The sequence below is a fragment of the Lethenteron reissneri genome, chromosome 50, assembly GCF_015708825.2.
Source record: "Lethenteron reissneri isolate LAM-NWPU_2019-01 chromosome 50, ASM1570882v1, whole genome shotgun sequence".
Taxonomy (NCBI): domain Eukaryota; kingdom Metazoa; phylum Chordata; class Hyperoartia; order Petromyzontiformes; family Petromyzontidae; genus Lethenteron; species Lethenteron reissneri.
The window spans coordinates 394,703-420,176 of record NC_083828.1 but is presented as its reverse complement, the minus strand read 5'-3'; the positions used below and the strand labels follow the sequence as shown (position 1 = coordinate 420,176).

The window sequence follows — 25,474 nt, the reverse complement described above, 5'->3', positions numbered from 1 at the left end:
CAGAGGAAAACAATTAAATACAAGTATCCATATATTTATATAGAGTACACACACAAGACAAATATTCCCTATGCAAACTCCACAGGACATGAGGGAAAGATGCAAGATGAGGTGGGGTGGCCAGGATGATGCCAGGCCACCTTTGTCTCCCCAGTGCTGAAGTTTACACACCGCTATGTACTCATTTAATCGAACATGGATTGCTGTATATGCAGCGCAGTGCCGATCCCCGCACAACATTTTCACGCAAAATTACACACACATTATAATAGACACATATAATGGAGCTACACGACATCGGACAAAAAACAAAGCAGTCAGCATTGCAGCAAATTAGACTCCAGAGTTTTACCCTGAAGCATGTAGCATCGAAAGCAGCCACTTGATTCATAGCTGTTTATATCGGAGGGAGGGAGCGAAGTGGAGGGAGAGGGTGAGGCCTCTTTCCGGCACGGATGCTCACAGCTTGACACGACTGACCTTCAGGCTGCCTCGGGGACAGTACTCGGTGACGATGCAGATGTTGGGTGGGTCGATGCAGGCTCCCACGAACCTGGTCAGGTGGTCGTTTTGCACGTCCCTCATCTGCACAGACAAGGGGCAGTTTCCACAAATTAAGCAACCTCCCAGGCCAAAATGTCAACAGCCGAACGATACGACGAATACTCAGCACGAAAATGTATTTTCGGTTATGTGTCATCACTGCATAATGATGCGTCGAACTAGAACCCATGACGTAAATCGAGGGTCCTTGCCTTTTAGATCGTCAATTCGCCACCATTGATTCAAACCAGCGTGACTCTGCTAATGATTGAAAACTACTTTTCGTGTTTAGTTTGTTGTCCTTCCCCCACACCTCCGATTATCACGGTTGGCTATGCACGGTGTGAAAGAAGTTCAACATATGGCGAAATCAGCCAAGAGTTGTGTTTATTTGAATGAACGCTGCTGACATTATTTGCCTCCCACAAGGCAATGTCGGCAAGTGCGTTGTGCCAGAAATAATTTTATTTTTTATGTAGAAAGCCGAATCTATGGAGGAGACATGGTCTGCTTATTTACGTTGCAATTTATATTCCCCACAACAGCGCTATTTATTAATTGTTGTTACTAATATTCATAGTGAGTTCTTGCTCAGATGAGCGGCCCTGAGCCAGTGATGGAAATTCTACATCTCTCTGGCGGAGACGAGTCTATCCATAGGACACCCTAAAAGTGGTGCATCTAGAAACTTTCCATTAAATACAGTCCTTACAATGATAACATAGCATTCAATCTACTCTCTCTGGTAAATATAAACTAAATACCAATTTTTGAAGTCTCAATGGTTCACTTCGATCTGTTTATTCAAATTCATGATGTGGGGCTGACTCGATGCGTTTCATCAGGCCACTCATCTGTACCTCCTGCGAGTTCTGTTTGTGCGATTTCGTGGACATATGGCTAACCTATATCTACCCAAAATTAGCGATGGTCTGTGCACTTTGAATTCACTCATACCCAGATATGTGGTTGGACGTGGGATAACATTTTGTGCATTGCATTACTTTCCCAAATTTTACTAAGTTTGTTTTACTAAGTTGGTTTTCTCTGTGTCTCTATGTTGTCTCTCTAGTATTTCCTGCAGTCACGAAAGCTCCAAATCTCTCATTGACATGCTCATTTCTTTACCCCCCCCCCCCCCTCTCTCTGTGCCTCCCTCTCTGTCTATTTAAGACCTCGACACAGAGGCGTTGTTTCTCTGTGTGCCTATTTGTGTGTCTCTCTCTGTGTGGCTCTGTGTTATCTCTCTCTGCTTGTGTGTCTGTCTGTGTGTCTCCGTGTCTGTGTTTTGTCTCGCTCTCAAATTTAGCACTCTTTGGAAGAACGTATTCAACCAGGTAGGGTGTTGACTGTTATGTTACCCGACTATCTGTGTTGTGTTGCATTATATTTCTAAGTTTACTAGTTTTTTTCCTCATTCATTCGTACCTGATGATGATTGCTTGTGTTGCAATCGAAACGTTGTATTCTATTATTTAATGTATTTTCTTTCTTCGTGACTTCACGAGAGCTCCGAATGAACATTGTGTGTTGTATTGTGTCCTTGAGGACGGCTGTTTGCATTGTGGCCGAAACGTCGTGAGAATAATTGTATTATGTTTATTTTTATTATTTTATTATTTCCCTTTTACGTGACTTTACCGAAAGAACCAAGAATATATAGTTTAGTTAAATAAATAATTATTCCTGGCCACTTGCCAAGTGTGTAAGCACGGTTTGTGCCAGACGTTAACTCCCTAGGACGTTTCCCAATGGCGTGTGAACGTCGGCTTGCTCTGAAATCCCTGGGCCCTCTGCCTGCAACACGTTGCTTCTTTCTGCTCCTTCACTGGCACCGCTCAACTTTGGGATTCCCACCCTTCGTCCCTTCCCCCCCCCCCCCACGTTCTTACTATGCAAGTGCGTGTGTTCTTTCACACCGTCCGTAGTCAACTGCACTAACCGGAGATGCGAGTGAAGGACAACAAATTAAACACTAAAAACAACACCAGTGATGATTATCTGAACCGGTCCTGGGCCTCCTCTATGTCCACTCTGCCGCAAATGAGTACCTAGTGTGGTGTGTAAACATCGCCACTGGGGAGACAAAGGCGATCGGGTGTGGTGCTGGCCACCCACCCCCTCGTGTACATTACCGGCCTTCATAGGTGCTCGCTAACAGCACTTGCCCCTACAGTCTGTTAAGGCTATACGGGGGATCTTTGTCTTTGTTGGGAGCGCCAGGTGGCTAAACACAGCAAGTTGGCACAGTAGGTGGCACAGGTGGTGCATCTGCCGGTCATCTCAGTCAGTCCACCCATGGCACCTGGATCTGTCCTGTGACCTCCTGTCAGTGGGCATTCGACACTTCACATGGCCTTAAAGTGCACATAGCCTGGCACAAGCGCCGTGGTGACGTCACAGACATTTAGTGGCGAATGGCAGTTGTTGTTGTGCTGGGAATGGTGCAGGTTGCCCCAACAGTATGTTAAGGCTATACGGGGTATCTTTGTCTTTGTGTTGGACATGGCGCAACGGTTAGCACGCTGCTTCGAACCCGGCGACCCGAGTGTGGACACAAAGACGGCCGTGAGTGGTGCTGGCCACCCACCTACTCATGTGCTGCCATGCTGGCCTTCATAGGTGCTACTCGCAAACAGCACTTGCCTCAAGAGTCTACTGTGGCTATACGGGGGGGGGGGGGGGTAGCTTTGAGCTGTGTGTGCGCACGCCATTCCGTCGTCTGTTACTTACGTGCTTCATCTCAAACAGGACCTGGCGGGTTAGCTCGATGCGTTTCTTTGGCACCCGCTTAATTGCCACAATATTGCCCTGTAAGCAATTCATACACACAGACATAGTCATTTTAAACTTCATAAAATATATATGTAACCGTGTGTGTGTATGTCTGTGTACGCCATATATTATAATAGTAATCATTTATTTCCCTTTGTCAATTACACTACGCCGCTATTCGGGACAACATTACTCAACCCTAGTGGCCCTGTGCTGTGTCAGGAGGCACGTGAGGCAGAGTCACGGCTCACCGGGCCTTCGGGGATGGCTGGGGGGGTGCTGCACCACCATGTGTCCATTGAGCCCCCCACCCAAGTTGACTTCCCGTAGTGGTGAATCACTGTTGCGGTGCCCCCCCCCCACCCCCCCACATGACAGGTCCACTGGCCCCCTCCCCATCCGAGAGGAGCAGGAGCCGGGCTGAGTTGTTCCCACTTTCGTTTATTCTGGGCAAGGTGCTTCATGTCGATATTAACCCTATCCTGTTCCGAGACAACTGCAAGTTTCAGGACAAGTTTCGTTCACTGCTGAACACATCAGCAGTTGGCGTTAATGGTATGTAGAGAGGCGTGGCGCAGCTGTTTTTAAAGACTTTCTACTGTACCCACCGCAGAGAACTGTCGCGACACGACTGCACTCTACCATAGCTAGCTCCAAACTGTGCCACATGCCTCCCACGTGGCCTTGTGGGAGCCTCGGTACTGATAAAGGTATTTTATTTTAATTTTAATTCTAGTTCCGTTCTGATGACGTACATGTACGTACTCATACGGCATTGATGTCTGGTGCTAGGGAAAGAAAGTGCCCCTTTAGGTCATCCCCCTCCAACATGAACCGCTTGGCCACCCGGTTTTCAGTAGAAAGCCTTAACACGTCAGTTTCCAGGTGGTGGAGGGTCTTACGATACACACTTTTAGCCAGATCATTGGCCGTGCGGTGGTAATAGCGCAAATAGATCCATCTTGACATCTGTGCCTAGTGGATGTTGGATGTTTCCCTTCAACTTGATATTCAAGTTTCCATTTTACTTTCGTTTAGCCATGTGGGAACTCGAGAGCAGGATGGTCTCATTTGCAAGAGTGATCCAGGTGACCAAAGGTACAAAAAAATAACGAACCAAATAGAATTCAGAGAAAAAACAACATTGCACAATAAATCAAAACCTTTGCGCTAGTATATATGACAATATTATATGAAATACATTTTCTGAAATAATATTGGCTTGGACAAATAACCTTTAAAAACCATTCATAGTAAAATTAAGTAACTGAAACATCAACATGGATGTGAATGTAAAAATCACTAGTATGGAAACAGACAAGGATATACATTAAACATTTAGTTAATCTGTTGATAAACATTTGACCGTTGGATCTTTATACAGTAAAGTAATACCCCGTGTTGCGTTGGTAATTTATTTCTGAAAGGTGTGATGCCGAATATCGAAACGACGTAAATCAAAGCGATTTACAGGTGGAAGTGCTTGCACAAAGTATAGTAACATCTCATCCTGTGTTCTTGGAATCTAGGTGGAGGTGAAGGTGGAGGTGAAGGTGAAGGTGAAGGTGGAGGTGAAGGTGGAGGTGAAGGTGGAGGTGGAGGCCGAAAGGCGACGGATACGAGAAAGGACGGGCGATGCTGTCAGCCACGAGACTGTGGGTTGAGGCAATGCTCATCAGGTAGTGGTGTTTATAAAGTGACGACCCATTTGTGAAACGACATAAAAGGGGGAGATGTAAATCAAATGTCTTACTTTATTATAATGACACAGGCTGTTCGTGAAGCTATACATTTTTTTTGCTTGACAAAAATATTTTATTTCGATGTTTAACCATGATTTCTCAATTGGGAAACAGGCAGCAATCATCGTCCCCTCCTGCGAAAACCTCGCAGCACCCTCCTGAAAACATTGATTCTTGAGATCACACAGTGGCCACGGAACGTAGTTTAAGGTATTTACTGACGGAATTTGACTTCCAGCTGTTGTTCAGCTATTGAAACGCTACTCTGACCTCTGACCTTTTCTACTCTGGCCTTCATGTCAGAGGTGACATCTCTGTTGTAGAAAATTATACTTCAAGGACAAGAGGCTGTTTCCGGTCTACTCTGCAGCTGTTCCCGATCCAACAAAATGCTTTACTTGGAGACTCGTGTTTTACAGTCATAATTTAGTTATCTATTTAGTTATATATTCACATCAACAGCACAATCCATTTTAACAAAAAATCTAAACTATTTTTATTTTACTAGGTAAGGCCCACTGAGCTATATGGCTCAATTTCACAAACAATAGCTCAACTCCAAATATACAGCACGTGTCAGGGTCGAGATCGAACCCATGACCTCCTGTATACCAGGTGAGGGAGTTAACATCTCGCTACCGCAGCACCAAACGTAAAAGTTAATCATTTGACCGGCACCTTGTAATATGCTGTCTGTACAAAGAATTGTTTCTTTCCCTGCAGGGTCATGAAGGAGTTGTAGCTGGAGCCATGCTGGGAGAGGAGAGAGAGAGAGGGAGACAAACCATAAGCACGAGGTCACATCGTACACGTCAGTACATCGGGGCAATAACCGACGACAACAGCCAAGTTATGTAAAACGACAAAGCACTATCTGGCACGCGACGACTTTTTGCCACAACGGAGAGACATGCAGCCAGGAAAGCGGGGCCTCAGCGTGAGTGAACTACATAAATAGTGGACATTAGCAAAAAAGTGCTGTGTAGCTCAACGGATTCCTCTGGTCTAAATAAAAAATTCTGATTCTGACATCTGAGCTCATTTGTCAGTGAGAATATTTATTTATATTGGAGGAATCCAATGCGCTATGAAGCTCTTTTGCAAAGATGTCCAGTATGTATGTACGTTGAACTTATTTCGTGCCATACGTAGCCAACCGTGCTAATCAGAGGTGTGGGGGAAGGACAACAAAAAATCGCTTCAAGTTATTTCGGAAGTAGTTCTGTGACATCTGCTTTCACGGGTCATTCACCAACGCGGGGGGAGGGGGGGAGGGGTGATGCACGCTTTGTCTTGAGTCGTGACGCAGAGAGCCCTTCAGAATGATAGTGTGCAGGGCAGGAGAAGAGCCTCGGTGCACGTTGCTCAAGGCTCTCACTATCTGCGAGCCGACAGTGGTGCTGTCAGCAAGGCAACAATGCACAGATCAGAATCTAAATCTTGATTTAGACTGGAGCAGGAATTTGATGAGCTATTAAGCTCTTTTTCACAGATGTCCAGTTGGGACAGGTCAAAACATAACAACAAACAATAAAAAACACGATCAGAGTGCAAAGTATAGGAAAGGTAAGAAAATCAAATTTACAAAATATATATAATTAAAACTAAACTATTTTTTTTATCTTATCAGGTAAAGCCCACTAAGTTATTAGATTTTTTTTTTCAGAAGCGACAAATGAAAGCTCAACGAAGTGGCTTATCATGTACGAAGTGGCTTATCATGTGTGTAAATATCACCATGAGGGCGGGTGAACAAGTTACAACAGCAATCAATACAAACAACAACACATCACAAATGAAAGCTCAACGAAGTGGCTTATCATGTACGAAGTGGCTTATCATGTGTGTAAATATCACCATGAGGGCGGGTGAACAAGTCACAACAGCAATCAATACAAACAACAACACATCACAAATGAAAGCTCAACGAAGTGGCTTATCATGTACGAAGTGGCTTATCATGTGTGTAAATATCACCATGAGGGCGGGTGAACAAGTCACAACAGCAATCAATACAAACGACAACACATCACAAATGAAAGCTCAACGAAGTGGCTTATCATGTACGAAGTGGCTTATCATGTGTGTAAATATCACCATGAGGGCGGGTGAACAAGTCACAACAGCAATCAATACAAACGACAACACATCACAAATGAAAGCTCAACGAAGTGGCTTATCATGTACGAAGTGGCTTATCATGTGTGTAAATATCACCATGAGGGCGGGTGAACAAGTCACAACAGCAATCAATACAAACGACAACACATCACACGGCCCGGAGAGGAATTCGTTTGTGATGGGTGACGTGTTGGACTTGTTCTGCGTAGCAGGGAGAGATCGCTCAGCCCCTGGCTACCGAAAGTGTTAAGGAGCCCTCCCATTATGGATGGACAGGGCTGATGTGTAGACACTTTCAACACTTTGTTGGAAAATTGTCATTAAAATATTTGGAAAAAGGACGATAATAATCGTTAATCTTTGCATTTATATGGCATTGCTTAAAATGCCTCAGCAAACTCAAAAGCACATCTCATCTCAAACGTTCTAAGGGCACCCCTAGTGGCAGCTGCCCCTGTGCGGCACATGGTGACTTGGCGGCTGGCCTGCGAGCGGGCGTGAGTCGGCTATTGGAGGGTGATGATTGCAGCTATCACCCACGAGTCATTTTTGTGAATTTGTGCAACATTTTGGACCGCACACAATGGCCTCCTACCCGCTTCAAACAACGTCATGGAATCTTTAACGTTCCATTGAGAGCGAAGCTGATGGCGCGTAGTTTCCCCGCTTCATACACACGACCGCAGTATTAACCAGGGCAGCCTGCCGAATCGGAACTGCAAACCTCTGCAGAAAGCGGCGAACGCGCTAAGGTCGGGCCGTGTCACCACCCCCCGCCGATGGCGGTGACGGTTGCGGCGGTGATGGTGGCAGTGACAGTGGTGCTCACCATGGAGAGCGTGAGTCGACTGCCGGCCGTGCGCCTGCTCTTCTCGAGCTTGCTGAAGTGGATGTCCTCCCACTGAAGCCGCCACAGCATGCTCGCCAGCTCCTTCTCCACCTTCAGCTTCCTGGCAAAGCGACGTCGCAAAGCACAATTGACATTCAACTCCTGCAGAGGCTCTCGAAAACGAATTGAGTCTCGACAGATGCTTCGCTTCCAACTGAATCTAAAATGACAGGCGGTTTCCCGCTGTTTACGACGTGGCAATGCGTTCCCGGAAACTTGGTAGATGTAAATCGGACCCCATTTTCCCATTGACGAAGAAACAGTAGAGACATCACTTGCCGATGTTTTCCCATTTATCGACCATATTTAACAAGGCTCAATAGAAGAATTCCCTCATCAAAACTCGACACCATAGAGCTCGTTGTATTTCCCACCATCACCACCTAGCCAGTGAACTGGAGCACGTACACCAAGCCCTCAAGATGAATGGATACTTGAACTACACAATCGGTAAAGCTATCACCCCAACCGTTGGGAAAGAACCATCTGAGGACCAAATCTAAACCATCACCTTGCGATACATAGCAGGAGTTACCAAAAATATTTCCAAAATCATGAGCAAACACAAGATCCAGGTTCGATTTAACACAGTACGTAAAATTCGTGATCTGATCCCATCTGTGAAGGATGTGATCCCTGACATGCAATACCCCGGTGTCTACAAACTCAGCTGTGTCTGCGGCAGTAGTTACATTGGGGAAACTAAGCGACGTGTCTCGGACCTTGTTCGTGAACATAAGGTAGATCTGAAACACGGCAGGACCAATACCTCGACCGTGGCTGATCATTGTTTTAATGCTGTGGGCTCACACAAAATAGATTTTTCCAAGACGAAGGTACTATGCAAACCCACTGACTATCATCAAAGATTTGTTCATGAAGCCATCCAGATATATAAACACAGACACAATTTCAACCGAGAAGATGGGTACAAACTGAGCAATCATTGGAAGGATGTTATTAATCAGTTTAAGTCATAACTGGCTGTGATGTTTCCATCCTTCCTGCTGATGTTAGCAGTTATTTCCGACTCTCTGAGTTACATTACCAGGTTAAATGTCTTTACATTAACAGGCTAAATGTCTCATTAACACAGCCACCGTTGCGGTGGTTTTCTTACATTGACATGCTAATCTTACATGAACAGATTGACATGCTAATCTCTCACAATACAATGGCCACCTTCACAGGTTCGTAGTCGTGGAGGTATATCCGCTCTCCGATCTTACATTTACATTTAAATTCCATCTCTAGCCACACCCACGTACCCTTGGGCTACACCCATCTCAAACCTATATAACATCCTGCCTTAGCAGCTCTCCCGCTATATTTTTTCACCTGATGACGATTGCTTGTGTTGCGATCGAAACGTCGTGATATTTTAATGTTTTTTATTATTATTTTTCTATCTACGTGGCATTACCAACAGACCCAAAGAATATGAAATCCTGCAGTCACGAAAGCTTTAAGTCAAGATTTAAGGCTCAATAGGTATACATCATCTAAAAACACTCTAGAATAACAAAGCTCCATGCCAAGTCATGTCAGAAACCAGACCGACTGTTCAAATGCATTCGGAGTCATGTTGAAAGGTGCGTCGTAAATCAAGTTTCTGCGTTGATAATCGACCCATGGTGGCAATTATATAAATGTCGTAAATGTGGATTGTCGTAAGTCAAACTGTTCTAAACCAGAGACCGCCTGTAGTTGCTTATAAGGAGTCAAACAAATGTAAGAAGAAGAAGATGATGATTCAGAAAATTATATATTTTGATAATAAATTAAAATGACCAAGCTCAACCCTGCTCGGCTTGCCAGGATGCTATAATATCGGCAGCACTCACCGGTAAATCAGGAAGAATGTCGCAAGCACCACCAGCACCAGGAGGCTCACCACAATCAGCAGCTGCTGCACCATGGTTATGACTGCAAGGGAGGGAGATGGGCCACCTCAATAAAACGCAGCACAAACACAAGACTCCAATGGCTCAATCCCCACCAAGCGAGGGCATTCTTCTCATTGTTGACGTACTACTGGAGGGCACAAAACTAGCGGCACAATAGGATTAATTTGTGTCAGCGCAGTAAGATTCGTAAACGAACCCTACACTTCGGTCCTTGGGAGAATGTTAAAGTTTTGTGACTCCACTTCTGAGCGAAGGCCTCCCCCGCGAGCCACGTCAGTCACTGGGGGGCTGTGTGACTTTACTTCACCATGCTGGTCATTACAGGTTAGTGAAAGTGGTGTGTGTGGGGGGGGGGGCAAGTCCATCTCTTCAGGAACGCTGTCGACGGAGAGCTGAGTTACAAAAAAAAGAAACTAAAAATGTTGACCAGGTGAGGCCCACTGAGCTTCATAACTATTTTTCAGAAGTGACCTGGCCACTTTTGATAGCCCAACGAAGTGGCTCATTATGTTGAAATTTGATTGCAGCCAAATACTCTGAAACACATGTTTCTAAATGTGGAGGGAAAAACCGGAGGACCTGGAGAAAAATCCAAGCGACCACGGGGAGAACATGCAAACTACAAATATACAGACGTCAGGGTCGGGATCGAACGCACGACCTCCTGTATACCAAGCGAGGTAGTTAACATCTCACCAACGTGGCGCCCAATCTGATGGCTGGCATAGTCAGGGCTACCACCCTTCCGACTGTAGACCAAACCTGGACGTCATATTTCTCAGTCGACACTAGGCTGATGAAAACTGTCCAGTGTCCTGTCATGAAGTTCGACACAAAAACGGTCCAGGATCTCAGTGCAAATCAATTATTGCCACCTAGACACAGACGCCAATTCCCAAACTGTCGAGATTACAACGGGCATCTAACAAACAGGTCACACTTTTTGGATTAAAACGTGAAAAACACAATGTCTGCTCATAGGCCATCATCTAGAGGACTACCATGCAGTTCTCCAGGAAGTACTGATGGTTTTCTGCTTAATGCACAAAGGCCGAGTGATTCGTGTGCACATTTCTTCCGTGCTGTTTGATTATAATCAGAGTCAAAATATTGACACTGGAGGAATCCGATGAGCTATAAAGCTCTTTTTGTCCAGTAGGGACAGGTCAGAACCTTACAACAATACAAAAACACGATTTGAGTTAAAAGTATAGGAAAGGTAAAACAATTACTTTCAAATATACAAATAAAACTAAACAATTTTTGTTATCTTACAAAGGAAAGCCACTGAGCAAATGGCTTATTTTTCAGACACGACCTGGCCACAAACGATAGCTCAACGAAGTGGCTTGTCATGTGGAAATTTATAGCAGCAAAATAATCGTGACGGTTTAGTGGCCTGCACCATTACTCCATTACAACGGGGTATGGAGAGGGCGGGGATTATTCTTCATTGTCTACTTATCTGACTTGAGCCCTTCGCAGTACAGAGTCTGGGAGAAAGGTGCCACCTTTGTTGTCGGGCAGCAAGTCGGAGGGGACGTAGCCCCCGGGCCAGTGGATGAGGACACCAGGCATGGGCACCATCTCCTGCCTGCTGCCATCGTAGTTGTAGACGATCTGCCCGTGATCGAGACAGCAGCAGCAGCAGGGAGCAGCAGGCATCAGCAGGAGCAATGAGACACAATAGCCAAACAACCCAAAGAGAGTTCCTGCTCAAATGAGCACTGAGGCAATAATGGTGCTAATTTCCCGTTCACAGCCCCTGAGCTGGTGATGTGATGGAAATTCCACGGTGCTATGGCAAGGGTGAGTCGTCCAAAGAACAGCCGCTGTTGACTCCCCCCCCCCCCCCCCCCCCAAGTTAGAAGTTTATTTCCACAGCAAAGCCCGTTGAACTGAACAAAGCTCTTTCAAGGGCCACTTGGTCAGCAGACAATCGCGGGCGGTGGGATTAATTGTATCGACCATAGAGAGAGTGGATGAGGAGCTGAATCAACTTTCCGACCAGGAGTTTAACTCACAACGGTTCGACTGCGAGCTGTCCACTCTGCCACTGAGCCACCCGCTTTTGTGGTCACGAGGAGTGGGTTTTTTGAGGAGGGGATCACGTCCAAGTGGATGTTCGCCGTGGAGATGGAGCGATAAAATAAACTCGCTTGCAGGAGCTACATATGGATTGTTGGATTGCGGTACCTTAAGGTACTGCAGTGACGGGATGGTCAGGTCTTCATCTAGCAGTGGATTGATCATGACTGATGACGATGGGGTCTTTTTTACTTGACCTCTTTTGCTTGGTTGATGTTTTTTACTGGTTATTTGTGTGCATGTGAATGTATTGAACCCAGTCAACCGAGTTCGATTCCCGCTCATGGCCACCAACACCAGTGACGATTATCTGAACCGGTCCTGGGCCTCCCCAAAGTCGACTCAGCTTCCACTGAGTACCTGGAGCAATGTGTAGTAATCATCGTCATGAGGGAGACGAAGGCGGCTGGGCGTGGTTCTGGCAACTGACCCCCTCCTGTGCTATGGCGGCCTTCGTAGGTGCTACCCGCAAACAGCACTTGCCCCAAAAGTTTGTGAAAGGCTACATGGGGGGTCTTTGTCTTTGTGAAGTATTGGAAATGACGGCAGGAACTTCTTGACGGGTAACACACTTTTATTAAATCTTGACGTGTCACAAAACAACGTGTGGTCTCTATTCTTTGTACTATACACTCCACTTAACTCGTGTAGACTCTATGCGTCTGGCTACACACAATACACTTGACTCGTGTAGACCCTATGCCTCTGGCTACACACAATACACTTGACTCGTGTAGACCCTATGCCTCTGGCTACACACAATACACTTGACTCGTGTAGACCCTATGCCTCTGGCTACACACAATGCATTCGGCTCGTGTAGACCCTATGCCTATGGCTACACACAATACACTCGCCTCTGGGTTACACAGAGTCCCGGTCCCGTTAGGACAGCGGGACTAGGTACCGCAGGGCCCTATCTCTTCGATCCCCGTCTTCATTCTTCGCTGGTTACATACTGCCCTTACGCCTGTGTGCATCCCCTTTTATAGCCCCTGCTCACGGGAGACGGAGCTGATGCGGACGTCTACGTGAGCATCGCTCCTTAGTTAACCAATCACGACGCGCTCTCTCTACGATCCGTTTTTCCCCAGCGCGTGTTAACACTACTCCACCAATCACACCGCGCTGTCACCTGATCACTCCCTCTCAGCGCGTCACCGGCACACAGCCAATCAGCACCCCGTAACCCACGACCCCGCGCTGACCCCTGATCCTCCACCGTCAGCGCGCGTCACCACATACACAGCCAATCATTACGCGCTGGCATACGATCCCTAATCCCAGCGCGTATCACCACTACATCACCCCCTCCCACATAGCTTGCAGCCGGCCCGGCTGTTAACCAACAACACAACCCAACGTCAACGCAATAATAAAAAAAATAACCCCACCCCCCAGTGTGCCCCGTAACGCAACAACGACAACACAACAACAACACTTAAATAAGAAGCAATATACAGCCCGACGAACAACACAATAAAAGCGAACTCCAGAAACCGAACGCGCCAAGTGTCTCTGTGACTAAACGCAGTGACGAGGCGCTCTGGCTGCCTCGACTCCTCACGTGGTAGGTCATAAAAAGTAGCGCGACCTAGCGCGAGTCCGTCTGGCCGGTCCGTCGTATGGGACGGGACGCTGGCGACCGTCCGGTGGCTCCGGCAGCTCTAGACGGCGCGGATCGGGCCTGGAAGGACCGGCCCCGCCGCGAAGATCCGGCCGCCGATGGTCGGCAGCTGTCAGTTCCGAGACACCTGGGAGCGGATCAGGCGGAGACATGTGAGGATCAGGCAAAGACATTTCCCCCTTAGGGTCGTCGGTCACGTCACATGCTCGGCCCTCACGACACAAGGGGAGGCCATGTGGAGGCGAGAACGGTTTCAGTCGGGAGGGGTGGACGTACCAACGGCGTTTTCCCCATTTTATCTGAACGCACTGGGGGCGTGCAACCCGCACGACCTCCACGGGTCCCCGCCATGGCTTCAACAATTTAGGCGACGTAGCCAAAGGTGCCTGAGGGCAATGCAGCCAGGCCCTGTCACCTGGTTCCCAGTTGTGCACGGACACCTTTCGTGCACGCAACCGCTCGTTTGCAATTTGGCGAGCCCGCGAATTAATCCGTGCGGCCTCCCTCGCCTCTGTCAGCTTATGAATATTAAATTTAATATGCTCTGCCAATTTTGAATTAGTTCGTGGTGCGGGCAGGCCCAGCTGCGTTTCCATGGGCGGGTCGGCCTCCCGACCGTACATCAGATAGAACGGGGAAAATCCCGTAGCTGCATGGGGGGCCATTCTATACGCGGCGAGGACCCCAGGGACCTGCAGGTCCCAATCAACATGTGCCTCACACACTTGCTGGCACAGCATAGAAGTCAATGTCCTGTGGAGTCTCTCCACCATCCCGTCCGTCTGCGGGTGGTACGGGGAGGTACGCACCTTCTTAGTACCCAACAGGTCGCACACCTCTTGCAGTAATTTACTCGAAAAATTTTTCCCTTGGTCGGTCAGCAAGCGTTCGGGAGCCCCCTTGTCCAGGACGTAGCCCTGGACAAAGGCGTCCGTCACAGCCGCCGCCGACTGGTTGGCGAGTGGCCACGCCATAGGCCACCGGGTAAAATATTCGACCCCCACCAACAGGTACTTATTACCTCTAGGCATGACTGGAAAAGGCCCCCGAATATCGAGTGCAACGAGCTCGTTAGTGCGCGAGACCTGAATAGATTGCAGCGGTGGATTAGCTGCCACAGGCGGTGGTTTCCGTCTGGCGCACTCAACACAACCCTTCAGAATATTCACCACGTCACTCCCCATTCCCGGCCAATAATAGTCACGCTGAAGCAGGGCAAGCGTTTTGTTAACTCCCAAATGCAAGAGGCGTTCGTGTGCGGCCAAGACAACTTTCCCCCTCACAGCAGAAGGCACCACAATCGCGTGCCGCCGGGACAAACTGTCCCATCTCATTAACAGGCCTTGCTTAAGTACGTAGGAGCCAGTTCGTTCATGGTCACCTTCGGAACCCCCCGTCCTGTGGCGCAATGCTAGCAGGGAGCTGTCCGCCATTTGGAGATGGCCCCACTCAATCAGCGACAATGAGAGCAGCGAGTCCTGACCCCCTGGGGTAGCAGGAACATCCCCAATTGGTGTGCCCGTGGTCGCAACCAACGCCCCCATACCTTCCGTAACTGGCGGTTTACAGCGCGCCGATCCCGATAAGCACACACATTTGTGACAAGGCAACAATCGCGACAGAGCATCGGCATTTGTATGTCGCAACCCCTTCCGGTATGTAGTCGTGAACTGATAGTCCTGGAGGACTTCCAACCACCGTGACAATTGGCCCGAGGGCTGGGCGACCCGCAATGAATACTGGAGCGCCGCATGGTCCGTCCGGACCGTAAAGTGACGACCATAGAGATATGGTCTGAATTGTTGTACGAAAAAAACAATGGCAAGCAGCTCGCGACGGGTGACGCAGTAGCGCTGCTCTGCCGGCGACAACACCCTGCTACCATAGGCGACCACCCGTTCGACCCCCCCAACGACTTGGGACAGCACCCCCCCAATGCCCGTGTTGCTAGCATCCGTGTCTAGCATGAAGGGACTCGCAAAGTCAGGATAGCGCAAGGGTGGGGCACCTACCAAGGCGTCCCGGAGGGAGCAGAATGCAGCCTCCTCCTCCGGTCCCCATCGGAATTTCACTCCTTTCGCCGTTAGAGCGTGCAAGGGTTTTGCAATGGTGGCGAAGTGCTCAACGAATCGGCGATAATAAGAAGCAAAACCGATGAAACTGCGCACGTCCGAAACTGACGTGGGCGTCGGCCATGAACTGACACAGTCCGTCTTCGCAGGATCGGTAGAAATCCCCGAAGAGTCGACAATGTGACCCAAGTATCTAACGGGTTTACGAAAAAGGTGGCATTTGGCCGGTTTAAACTTTAATTTAGCCGATCGCATTCGCAAGAACACCCCTCTCAATCGCTGGAGGTGTTCTTCAAACGTTTTACTGAAAACAATGACATCGTCAAGGTAAATCAGGCACGTATCCCATTGCAAGCCCGACAAAACCAACTCCATAAGGCGCTGAAATGTCGCAGGAGAGGAGTGAAGTCCCATGGGTAACCGGTTAAACTGAAACAGGCCCCCTGGAGTCCGAAATGCAGTCTTAGGTTTAGACTCTTCGTCGAGTGGCAACTGCCAGAATCCAGATAATAAATCAAGAGTCGAAAAGTATCGCGCACCAGACAATGCATCGAGGGACTCGTCCATCCTGGGGAGCGGATACGCGTCGGCCACAGAGATCTTATTCAGGCGACGGAAATCGACGCAAAATCGCAAGGACCCGTCCTGCTTTTTAACGAGCACAATAGGTGCTCCCCAAGGACTGGAAGAAGGCGAAATAATGTCGGCTTCTAGCATATCGTTAACGGCCGACTGAACATGTTCCTTCTCAGCAGGACTCAGTCGGAAGGGATTTAGCCTGACCGGTGCCGCATCGCCCATTTCAATGTGGTGGCGTAACAGGTCCGTGCAGCCAATGTCATACTTATGTTTACTGAAGACATCCGAAAATTCAATCAGCAAGCCGCGCAGCACACCCAACTGTACCGCTGACAAATCGTCAGAATCCGCGCACAGCGAATCGACCCATTCGAGGTCCTCCTTTGGTTTAACGTTTTGCGTGGGGCTCGAATCAGCCTGCGCAACCAGCCGCTCTTCCGCAGGGACCCGCGCCGCGTGAGCTAGCACGGTGCCCTGCTGAATGACGGCCGGCCGCGACCCAGCGTTTAAAACCATCACAAACGGATCCCTGTCAGCCCCAACCAAAGTGTGAGCCACTGACAAATCGAGACCTCCAACAGCCCTATTAGAAGGAGCCAAAAGCATGCCTTGTTCCGAGGCCTCCCTCACCCATGGTTTCCGCAACCGGAGGGGAATTAACATTTGTGAACCCGGGGGCACGTGCACGGTCTGTGTTGCTAACGCTTGTATCGTAGCGCACGCCGTCCGAATTTCAGTAGGGTTCGTCAAAAAAGAAATACGGCGACCCGATGGTAGTTCAATGCAACGCTGATCAATGAGAATTTTAATGGGCATTTTTGCCAAAAAATCAGTGCCCAATAGACAAGGAACCGCCAGGGAGGACGAAACGAAAACGGGTCCCGACAATTTGATATCTCCAATGCAAATGGACGCCCTAATCTGACCGATAATGCCCAATGATCCCCCGTTAGCGGCGTAAAATGGCACATCCACCGGAAGTAGCGGACGACATTGTACAGGGAGAATGTTATAAATGAGGTCCGATATAATAGTCGCCGATGCCCCCGTGTCCACTAACACCCTGACCTCGACCCCATCAATAGATCCCGTAACGACGGATGAACCCGCTGAGGCAGCCACCATTCTGTGCCCCAACTCCGACCATTTAATGTCTCCCCGGTCCCGGCCGAACCCCCCTCGCCGAACCGAATCCCCGAACCCTACTCGGCCCTCCTCCGCCGCAACGCGACGGCCCATGCGTGTCGAGTGTGCGGGCCGAGCATGTGAGGTGCCGCGACTTGCCGGGGTTTGTAGGGATTACTTGGGGCCTTGTTCGTCGTCCAGCCGAGGTCCCATGGCGCGCTGACGTGGGGCGCGGCAACCGGAGGCCACGTGGCCCCGGAGGCCGCAGTTATAACACGTGATGACAGTCGTCGGAGATCTCGGTTGCTCCAGCTTGTGGGCCGATCGCAGAGGCGAACGACCCCCCGACCTCCAGTCCCCCGGTCGTCCCGCGATGAACGCCTCCTCTCGTGGGCTGACGACTTGGGGTACGGTGACTACCGGGCCCGGAGCTGAGGCCACGGCAGCGTTGCAGACGACCCCCTGTTTACGTTGAAGGACCTCGTGCGCTTGTATACTCGTAGCGACCCGTAAGGAAGAAATATCGGTCTCGTCGGCCGTGTTGATGGGGACCCCCAGGTTCTGCGCCAACTTGAGCAGCTGCTCCAAAACCATCGCATCTTGGCCCTCCTCGTCCATACGAGGGAACGCGGCGTCGGCGAGAGCCAGCAACGCCGTGCGATAGGCGAGCACGGTCTCCGTGTCCGCCTTCCGTCTTGCATAAAAATGATGGCGACACGCCGAGGGAGGACCGTAGACCTTGGCCATGAGAGCCAGCGCATCCTTGAGCGAGGAGCGGTCCGACCTGCGTGCGGACATGAAGGCCGCGAGCGCGTTGTCGTCCAGCATGGCAGGCAGTGCCCGCAGTGCCGTAGCGTCGGACCAGGCGGACATCTCCTGATGCGCCAAAAACCTGCGCTGAAATTGGCCCCAGTCCCCGCCTTCCGCCTTGAAGGCTGACAACGTGGGAAGGCGCTGTTGAAAGATGAAGTCGTCCTCCGCCTCGTGGTTCCTCTCCGCCGCCCCGTCGGTGTGTAAGATGGCGGCCCCAGTGGCGGGTGTTTGATGGCGGTCCGCAGCGCGCGTTGGTGACGTAAGCGGGCGCGCTTGGAGAACCGCTGCCACGTGGTGATGGCCGTTCCCGCCAAAAGTCGGCGCAGATGAAATGGCGGGAATCGCCAAGTCATTTTGGCGGGAATCTGCGGGGCGACCCTGTAGAATGTCCGCCGCCGTCCCCGCTCCTCCCGACGAGCTGATCTCCGCCAGGATGGACGCGGCGGCGAGCAGCAGCTCCGCCAGACGGGAGTGCGCCTCGCGGAGCACGGCGTCGGTCCCCCGTCGCTCGTCCGGCGCCGTCGGCGGATCCTGCAGCGTGGGCAATTCCTCGTCCTCACCCCCCGATGCCAGCTGGCCCGAGTCGTCAAGGTTGTCCCCGCGGTCAATCCCGTGGGTCCGACGGGTCTTCCTTGTATCCATGCTTGGAAGACCGTTTCACTTCTGACGCCAGTTGAAGTATTGGAAATGACGGCAGGAACTTCTTGACGGGTAACACACTTTTATTAAATCTTGACGTGTCACAATACAACGTGTGGTCTCTATTCTTTGTACTATACACTCCACTTAACTCGTGTAGACTCTATGCCTCTGGCTACACACAATACACTTGACTCGTGTAGACCCTATGCCTCTGGCTACACACAATACACTTGACTCGTGTAGACCCTATGCCTCTGGCTACACACAATACACTTGACTCGTGTAGACCCTATGCCTCTGGCTACACACAATGCATTCGGCTCGTGTAGACCCTATGCCTATGGCTACACACAATACACTCGCCTCTGGGTTACACAGAGTCCCGGTCCCGTTAGGACAGCGGGACTAGGTACCGCAGGGCCCTATCTCTTCGATCCCCGTCTTCATTCTTCGCTGGTTACATACTGCCCTTACGCCTGTGTGCATCCCCTTTTATAGCCCCTGCTCACGGGAGACGGAGCTGATGCGGACGTCTACGTGAGCATCGCTCCTTAGTTAACCAATCACGACGCGCTCTCTCTACGATCCGTTTTTCCCCAGCGCGTGTTAACACTACTCCACCAATCACACCGCGCTGTCACCTGATCACTCCCTCTCAGCGCGTCACCGGCACACAGCCAATCAGCACCCCGTAACCCACGACCCCGCGCTGACCCCTGATCCTCCACCGTCAGCGCGCGTCACCACATACACAGCCAATCATTACGCGCTGGCATACGATCCCTAATCCCAGCGCGTATCACCACTACATTTGTATCATCCGTTAAATTCTAAATGTCCTGCACATTCCGTTAGAAGGCATCCGATCTGAGCACTGATCTGCGATGTTGTGAAAGATAAGAGAGGGGGGGTAGATCTTGTGGGATGCAGAATGAAGCTAGAATCAGGGAATTGCCCTTGGATTGAGAACGATGTGCTTCTAAGAAACTCCAACTGTTTCACATTACGAACAGAGGCAGCTTGTAAATATTGCGCTTATACAGACATTGTTAAATGTAATACAAATTCACGGCCAAGTAAGGGCACCAAGATGAAAAACACCTTGTTTTGATATCAATCTCCTGCCATATTTGTTTTTTATTTGAAGATGTTTTCAAAAAATTAACAATAAGCATTTATTATACACATGGGAGTAAACCGGACCACCCGGAGAAACCCCACTCGTGCGAGAGAGCAACGCTCCATCCCTGTACAGATGGAAACAGATGGCGATTAGTTCACTTTGCTGTATTGCCTTCTCTTGGCGAGCCAGGATATGGCTCCTCCTTGATGCCAGCAGGAAGAGAGTTTCACGACAATCTGTGTGTGATCCACCAATCCCGGCCTCCACAGGCGTGGACCACCACATTATTTATCGTGCACAAACTACGATGGGGTTCAAAGGCGAAGAAGGAGGAGATGGCGATGAAATTCTGGCAAACAAAACAACGAGCAAAGATTTACCAGAGCAGTAAGTTCATAATTCTTCTTCATTTGTGATTATTTAAACCATTGAGGAATTGGTGAAAAAAGCAGACTCATTCCTGCTGCAGTGAAAAAAGCGAGTGCATTTCCGGTAAGTGCCGCCTAATGCATTTCTAAATGGCACGACGCACGCCGTTTCTGAGATCCCTGCGGTCTGCCCCATGAGGCATTCACATTTCTCGTAGCTTCGACTCCCGCGCGTGGCGACGTTCGTGGCTTTCGCGTTCTGCGTGTGCGGTAGAGTGTCCCCCATGTCGTCCGGCATAGCGGTCGACGGACCTGGCAGACCAGGATTCGTAATGGCGCGATTCCCACTTACGGCCACCAATATCAGTGACAGTTATCAGACCCTACCCTAAGTCGATTCAGTCTCAAATTAGTTATTGGTGCAATGTTGTAAACATCGACACCGGGGAGGCAAAGGCAGCACGTACGTGATGGCGGCGCACACAGTTGCAGCAGCTCAGTGTCTACCCGGTCGGTGCCTTGTATGGTTGTTTATGTTCGCGTTATGTCTTGTTTTGTGTTCATTTTGTCGGGCGAGTAACACCTTTAGCCGGCACGATCTCCTTAAGATCGGACTATGTTACGATCGGAGTGTTACAAGCGAGTTTCTCCGTCTTCACAAGATTCCAGTGGAGTTAGCGAGGAGGCCCGGCTCTCCGTGGATTATCATCCCGGTGGGGAGGAGGCGAAGGCGGCGTGGAGAGAGAAGACGGAGGCGAGGCTGCAGGGCCGGTGCGCTAGCCAGGCTACGGAGGCAGCCACTCAAACCACCGCTACCCAGCCTATTTCTCACGAACGCCAGATCCATCGCGAACAAAATGGATGAATTGAGGCTACAGACTACAGCGAGCAACGTAGTGAAGGACAGCTGCATTCTGCTTTTCACAGAAACCTGGCTTCATTCATCCATCCCGGACTCTGCTATTGAGCTTGCAGGCTACACAGCACAGCGCCAGGACAGAACAGTAGACTCCGGTAAGAGCAGAGGAGGGGGGCTCTGTGTGTACGTGAATAAGAGCTGGTGTACTAACACTGTGACTGTAGACAGCCACTGCTCCCCAGATCTGGAGTATGTGACTGTTAAATGCAGGCCGATTTACCTCCCAAGAGAGTTTACTGTGGTCATGATAACTGCTGTTTACATCCCACCGGATGCTAATGCTAACTCAGCTATTGGACTTTTACATGGCAGCATTAGCATTCAGCAGAGCAAGTATCCTGACGCTGTGCTGATTATAGCAGGGGATTTCAACCATGCAGACTTAAAAGCAGCACTCCCTAAATTCCACCAGCATGTTAAGTGTGCTACTAGGGGAACTAAGATTCTGGACAAGGTCTATACCAACATCAAACTAGGCTACAGGGCTAGACCACTACCGCACGTGGGCCAGTCTGACCATTTGTCCCTGCTTTTGATCCCTGCATACGCCCCCATCAAGAAAACGGCTCCTACCATCACAAAAACTGTCGCCATCTGGCCTGAGGGTGCCACCCAGCAGCTGCAGGACTGCTTTGATAGGACCGACTGGGGGGTCTTCGAACATCAGGACCTGGAGGTGTTCACATACAGTGTATTGTGCTACATTAAAAACTGCATAGACACTGTCACTGTGGACAAACGCGTTCGGGTTTACCCCAACCAGAAGCCCTGGATGACCCGAGAGGTCCAGCAACTGCTGAAGGAGAGGAATATCGCCTTCAACTCCGGAGACAAAGCTCTCTACAGTACAGCCCGAGCTAACCTGAAGAGAGGCATCCGCAAGGCCAAAGCAGACTACAGGAGGAGGATTGAGGAATGCCTGGACAGTCACGACAGCAGGCAGGTGTGGCAGGGAGTCCAGCACCTCACCAACTACAGGGCCAACCGCGGAGCTGCTGATGGTGACAACGCTCTGGCAGAGGAGTTGAACCTCATTTCCAGCTACAACGACTACCGGCCGGTAGCACTCACGCCAGTGGTGATGAAGTGCTTTGAAAAACTGGTCCGGAGTCACATCATAGGAAGCTTGCCCCGAAACCTTGACCCCCACCAGTTTGCCTACAGAGCGAACCGATCCACGGAGGACGCCGTGGCCACAGCACTACATGCTGCACTGTCACACCTGGAGCAGCAGGGGAGCTATGTGCGGATGCTCTTCGTGGATTACAGTTCTGCGTTCAACACCATCCTCCCACACAAACTGGTGGAAAAACTGGGCGACCTGGGGATTCCACATTCCACCTGCATGTGGATATATAGTTTCCTCTCGGGCCGCAGACAGAGGGTCAGAGTGGGCCGTCATACATCCACAGCCCTGAGCCTCAGTACCGGCTCCCCCCAGGGCTGTGTACTGAGCCCCCTGCTCTACTCCCTCTACACACATGACTGTGCCGCCGTCCACCATAGCAACACCATTGTGAAGTTTGCTGATGACACCACAGTGGTGGGGCTCATCTCTGGGGGGGATGAGTCTGCCTACAGGGACGAGGTGGAGCGGCTGACAGCATACTGCAGGGGCAACAACCTGCTCCTTAACACCGCAAAGACCAAGGAGCTCATAATAGACTACAGGAGAAAGAAAACGGACACTCCACCACCACTAATCATCAGCGGGGACTGTGTGGAGAGGGTGGCAGACTTCTGCTTCCTGGGAGTCCACATTGGGGAGGGCCTGACCTGGAGCGCCAACAGCACTGAGCTTCTGAAAAAGGCCCAGCAGAGACTTTACTTCCTGAGAATTCTCAGGAATAATAACATCACACAGAAACTGCTGGTGTCCTTCTACCGAGCCTCCATCGAGAGCATTCTTACATACTGCATCTGTGTATGGTACACCAGCTGTACAGTGGCTCAGAGGAAAGCGCTCCAGAGGGTCATCAACACAGCCCAAAAGATCGCCGGCTGCCATCTCCCCACACTGGAAGAACTACACAGTTCACGTTGCATCAAAAAAGCACAGAACATTATAAAGGACTCTTCTCACCCTGGACACTCACTGTTTGAGCTGTTGCCATCAGGCAGACGATTCAGATCAGTCAAAACAAGGACAAACAGATTCAAACAGAGCTTTTATCCTACAGCGATCACCACACTCAATAATGCTAATTAATTATTAAGTAATAGTGTTTACAATTGATTGTGAAATAGAGATGTGCAATGACAAAATGTAACCTTATGTGGGTATGTGGGTATACTTGGGCTGTTTTTATATATAGTATAAATTGATTATCTTTCATTTAATTTAATTTTTATTTTCTTGTTTTATTTAATTTAAATTTATGAATGATGCCCTGACTGGTGAGCATTTTAAATTTCGTTGTACTGGTGACAATGACAATAAACGATCTATCTATCTATCTATGGTGCTGACCACCCACTCATTCGTGTGCTGTGTCGGCTTTCACAGGTTCTACTTGCTAACAGCACTTTGCCCAACAGTCTGTTAAGGCGATGCGGGCGGTATGTCTTTGGACATAGAATGGTGGCAGAGCTCGGTGTGTGAGCAGTGTTCAAAATGAGGTGACGCCTGTCGTCTTACGAGCTGATCAGGCGAAATTAAAAGTTTTAAACGGACGCAGTACATTATCCGTGAATCATACACGCGAGTTTACATTTGTGCACTACAAGCTCTCACTGTTATGTATGTTTAATTGTTGAAAAGTCTTAATCGATTTATTTATTTGGTGATACCGTTCCTGGTTCTGCGTTGGCAGCCGTGTGCGAGCACAATTAACAAACTCAACGTGTTCGTCGATAGCACTGCGCGGCCTTAAAACGAAAAAAAAAAACTATAACAGGCGACATTTAGGCAATTTCCCTTCATAGTGCATGCGTACAGGGAGCAGAAAGAGACTGGACAATGTGAGCTGGAGACTGCACTTTACACTATGGAGGCCTGTTGAGAATTAGATTTACAAATTTAAGTATTTAATGTTATTTATATTCTTCACAATGACACAAATTATTATTGAGTTGTGTATTGTAAAATATTTTTTGCATTGAACCGAGACCCCACATCATAAGGGGAGGAGGGGTCCTTGACTATAAGACAGGTAGTTCGCCACCATTGATTAGAGCGAGCCTCATTCTGCTGATGAGACACTGAAGGTCGAAACTGGGCCAGAGCTTGCTTGCATTAAATCGATGCTACCAAAATGACACGACTCCCACGGAAGGCCGTGCGGATGGCGGCTTTTGCGTGAGAGACAGAGAGTGAAGGGGAGTTTATCGTCCGATGATTTACAGCGGCAGCCTGGCTCGGTGCATGTGAAGCCAGCCAGGCTCTGCCGTGCAGAGAAGAGGCACCCAGGGAGACACCAGGGCATTTACATTCTTTGATGACCAATTTTTCTGAGCATTGCACGTAGACAAAATGTTTTAAAGTAAACACAGAGACAACTGGGATATAATGCCATGCATTGCCAATTGGCGTGGCCCCAAACGTATGGCGAGGATACGAGCCTGGCAAATGTATGCATCTATGTTGAACTTCTTTCGCACCATACTTAGCAAACCGTGCTAATTAGAGGTGCGGGGGAGAACAACATACTAAAGACAAAAGCAGTTCGAAACATGATTATATGTACGTATGTATGTTTAATTTCTATGTTGAACTGACAAGGACTGAAAATCTGTTTTTTCTCATGTACTTTACTTGACATACTCTTTATCCCCACGCCTGCCCCCAACCCCCACCCCCCACTCTCATAACACTCATTCTTTCTTTGATCCGACTCTGGCCTAAATAAACACGTAGCATCACCCTGAAAATGAAACCTCTACTCGGCCAATATTTATTAACGAAATATCGGTAGTTGTTTTTGTTAACGTGAAGAATTTTCATTTGTACATTTTACAAATGTTTTGTTTAACAAGTGCCCGTACATTTGCCATGAATGCACAATGAATGTAACAAAATGAGCATTTCATATTTGTTTAACAAGGAAAGCCGAGCTGAGTCTCAAGACACATTTTCAGGAGGCGCACTGGCAAATTTTCTCAGTTGGAAGGGGCAATTCATTATGTCAGCATGTGCGTGGCT

At 49.3% G+C, this 25,474-nt stretch overlaps 1 protein-coding gene across 1 annotated transcript in view; it reads right to left on the bottom strand.

The window, feature by feature from the left end:
- Window positions 1–25,474, bottom strand: part of LOC133355253 (atrial natriuretic peptide receptor 1-like) — a 78,433-nt gene that overhangs the window by 32,775 nt on the left and 20,184 nt on the right. Inside the window, exons 6-11 of the mRNA XM_061572637.1 lie at window positions 11,489–11,597; window positions 9,915–9,996; window positions 8,011–8,131; window positions 5,739–5,813; window positions 3,277–3,354; window positions 481–585 (exon numbers count right to left, since the gene is read on the bottom strand). Coding sequence (XP_061428621.1) covers window positions 481–585; window positions 3,277–3,354; window positions 5,739–5,813; window positions 8,011–8,131; window positions 9,915–9,996; window positions 11,489–11,597 — 570 coding nt within the window. The remainder of the gene's footprint in view (window positions 1–480; window positions 586–3,276; window positions 3,355–5,738; window positions 5,814–8,010; window positions 8,132–9,914; window positions 9,997–11,488; window positions 11,598–25,474) is intronic.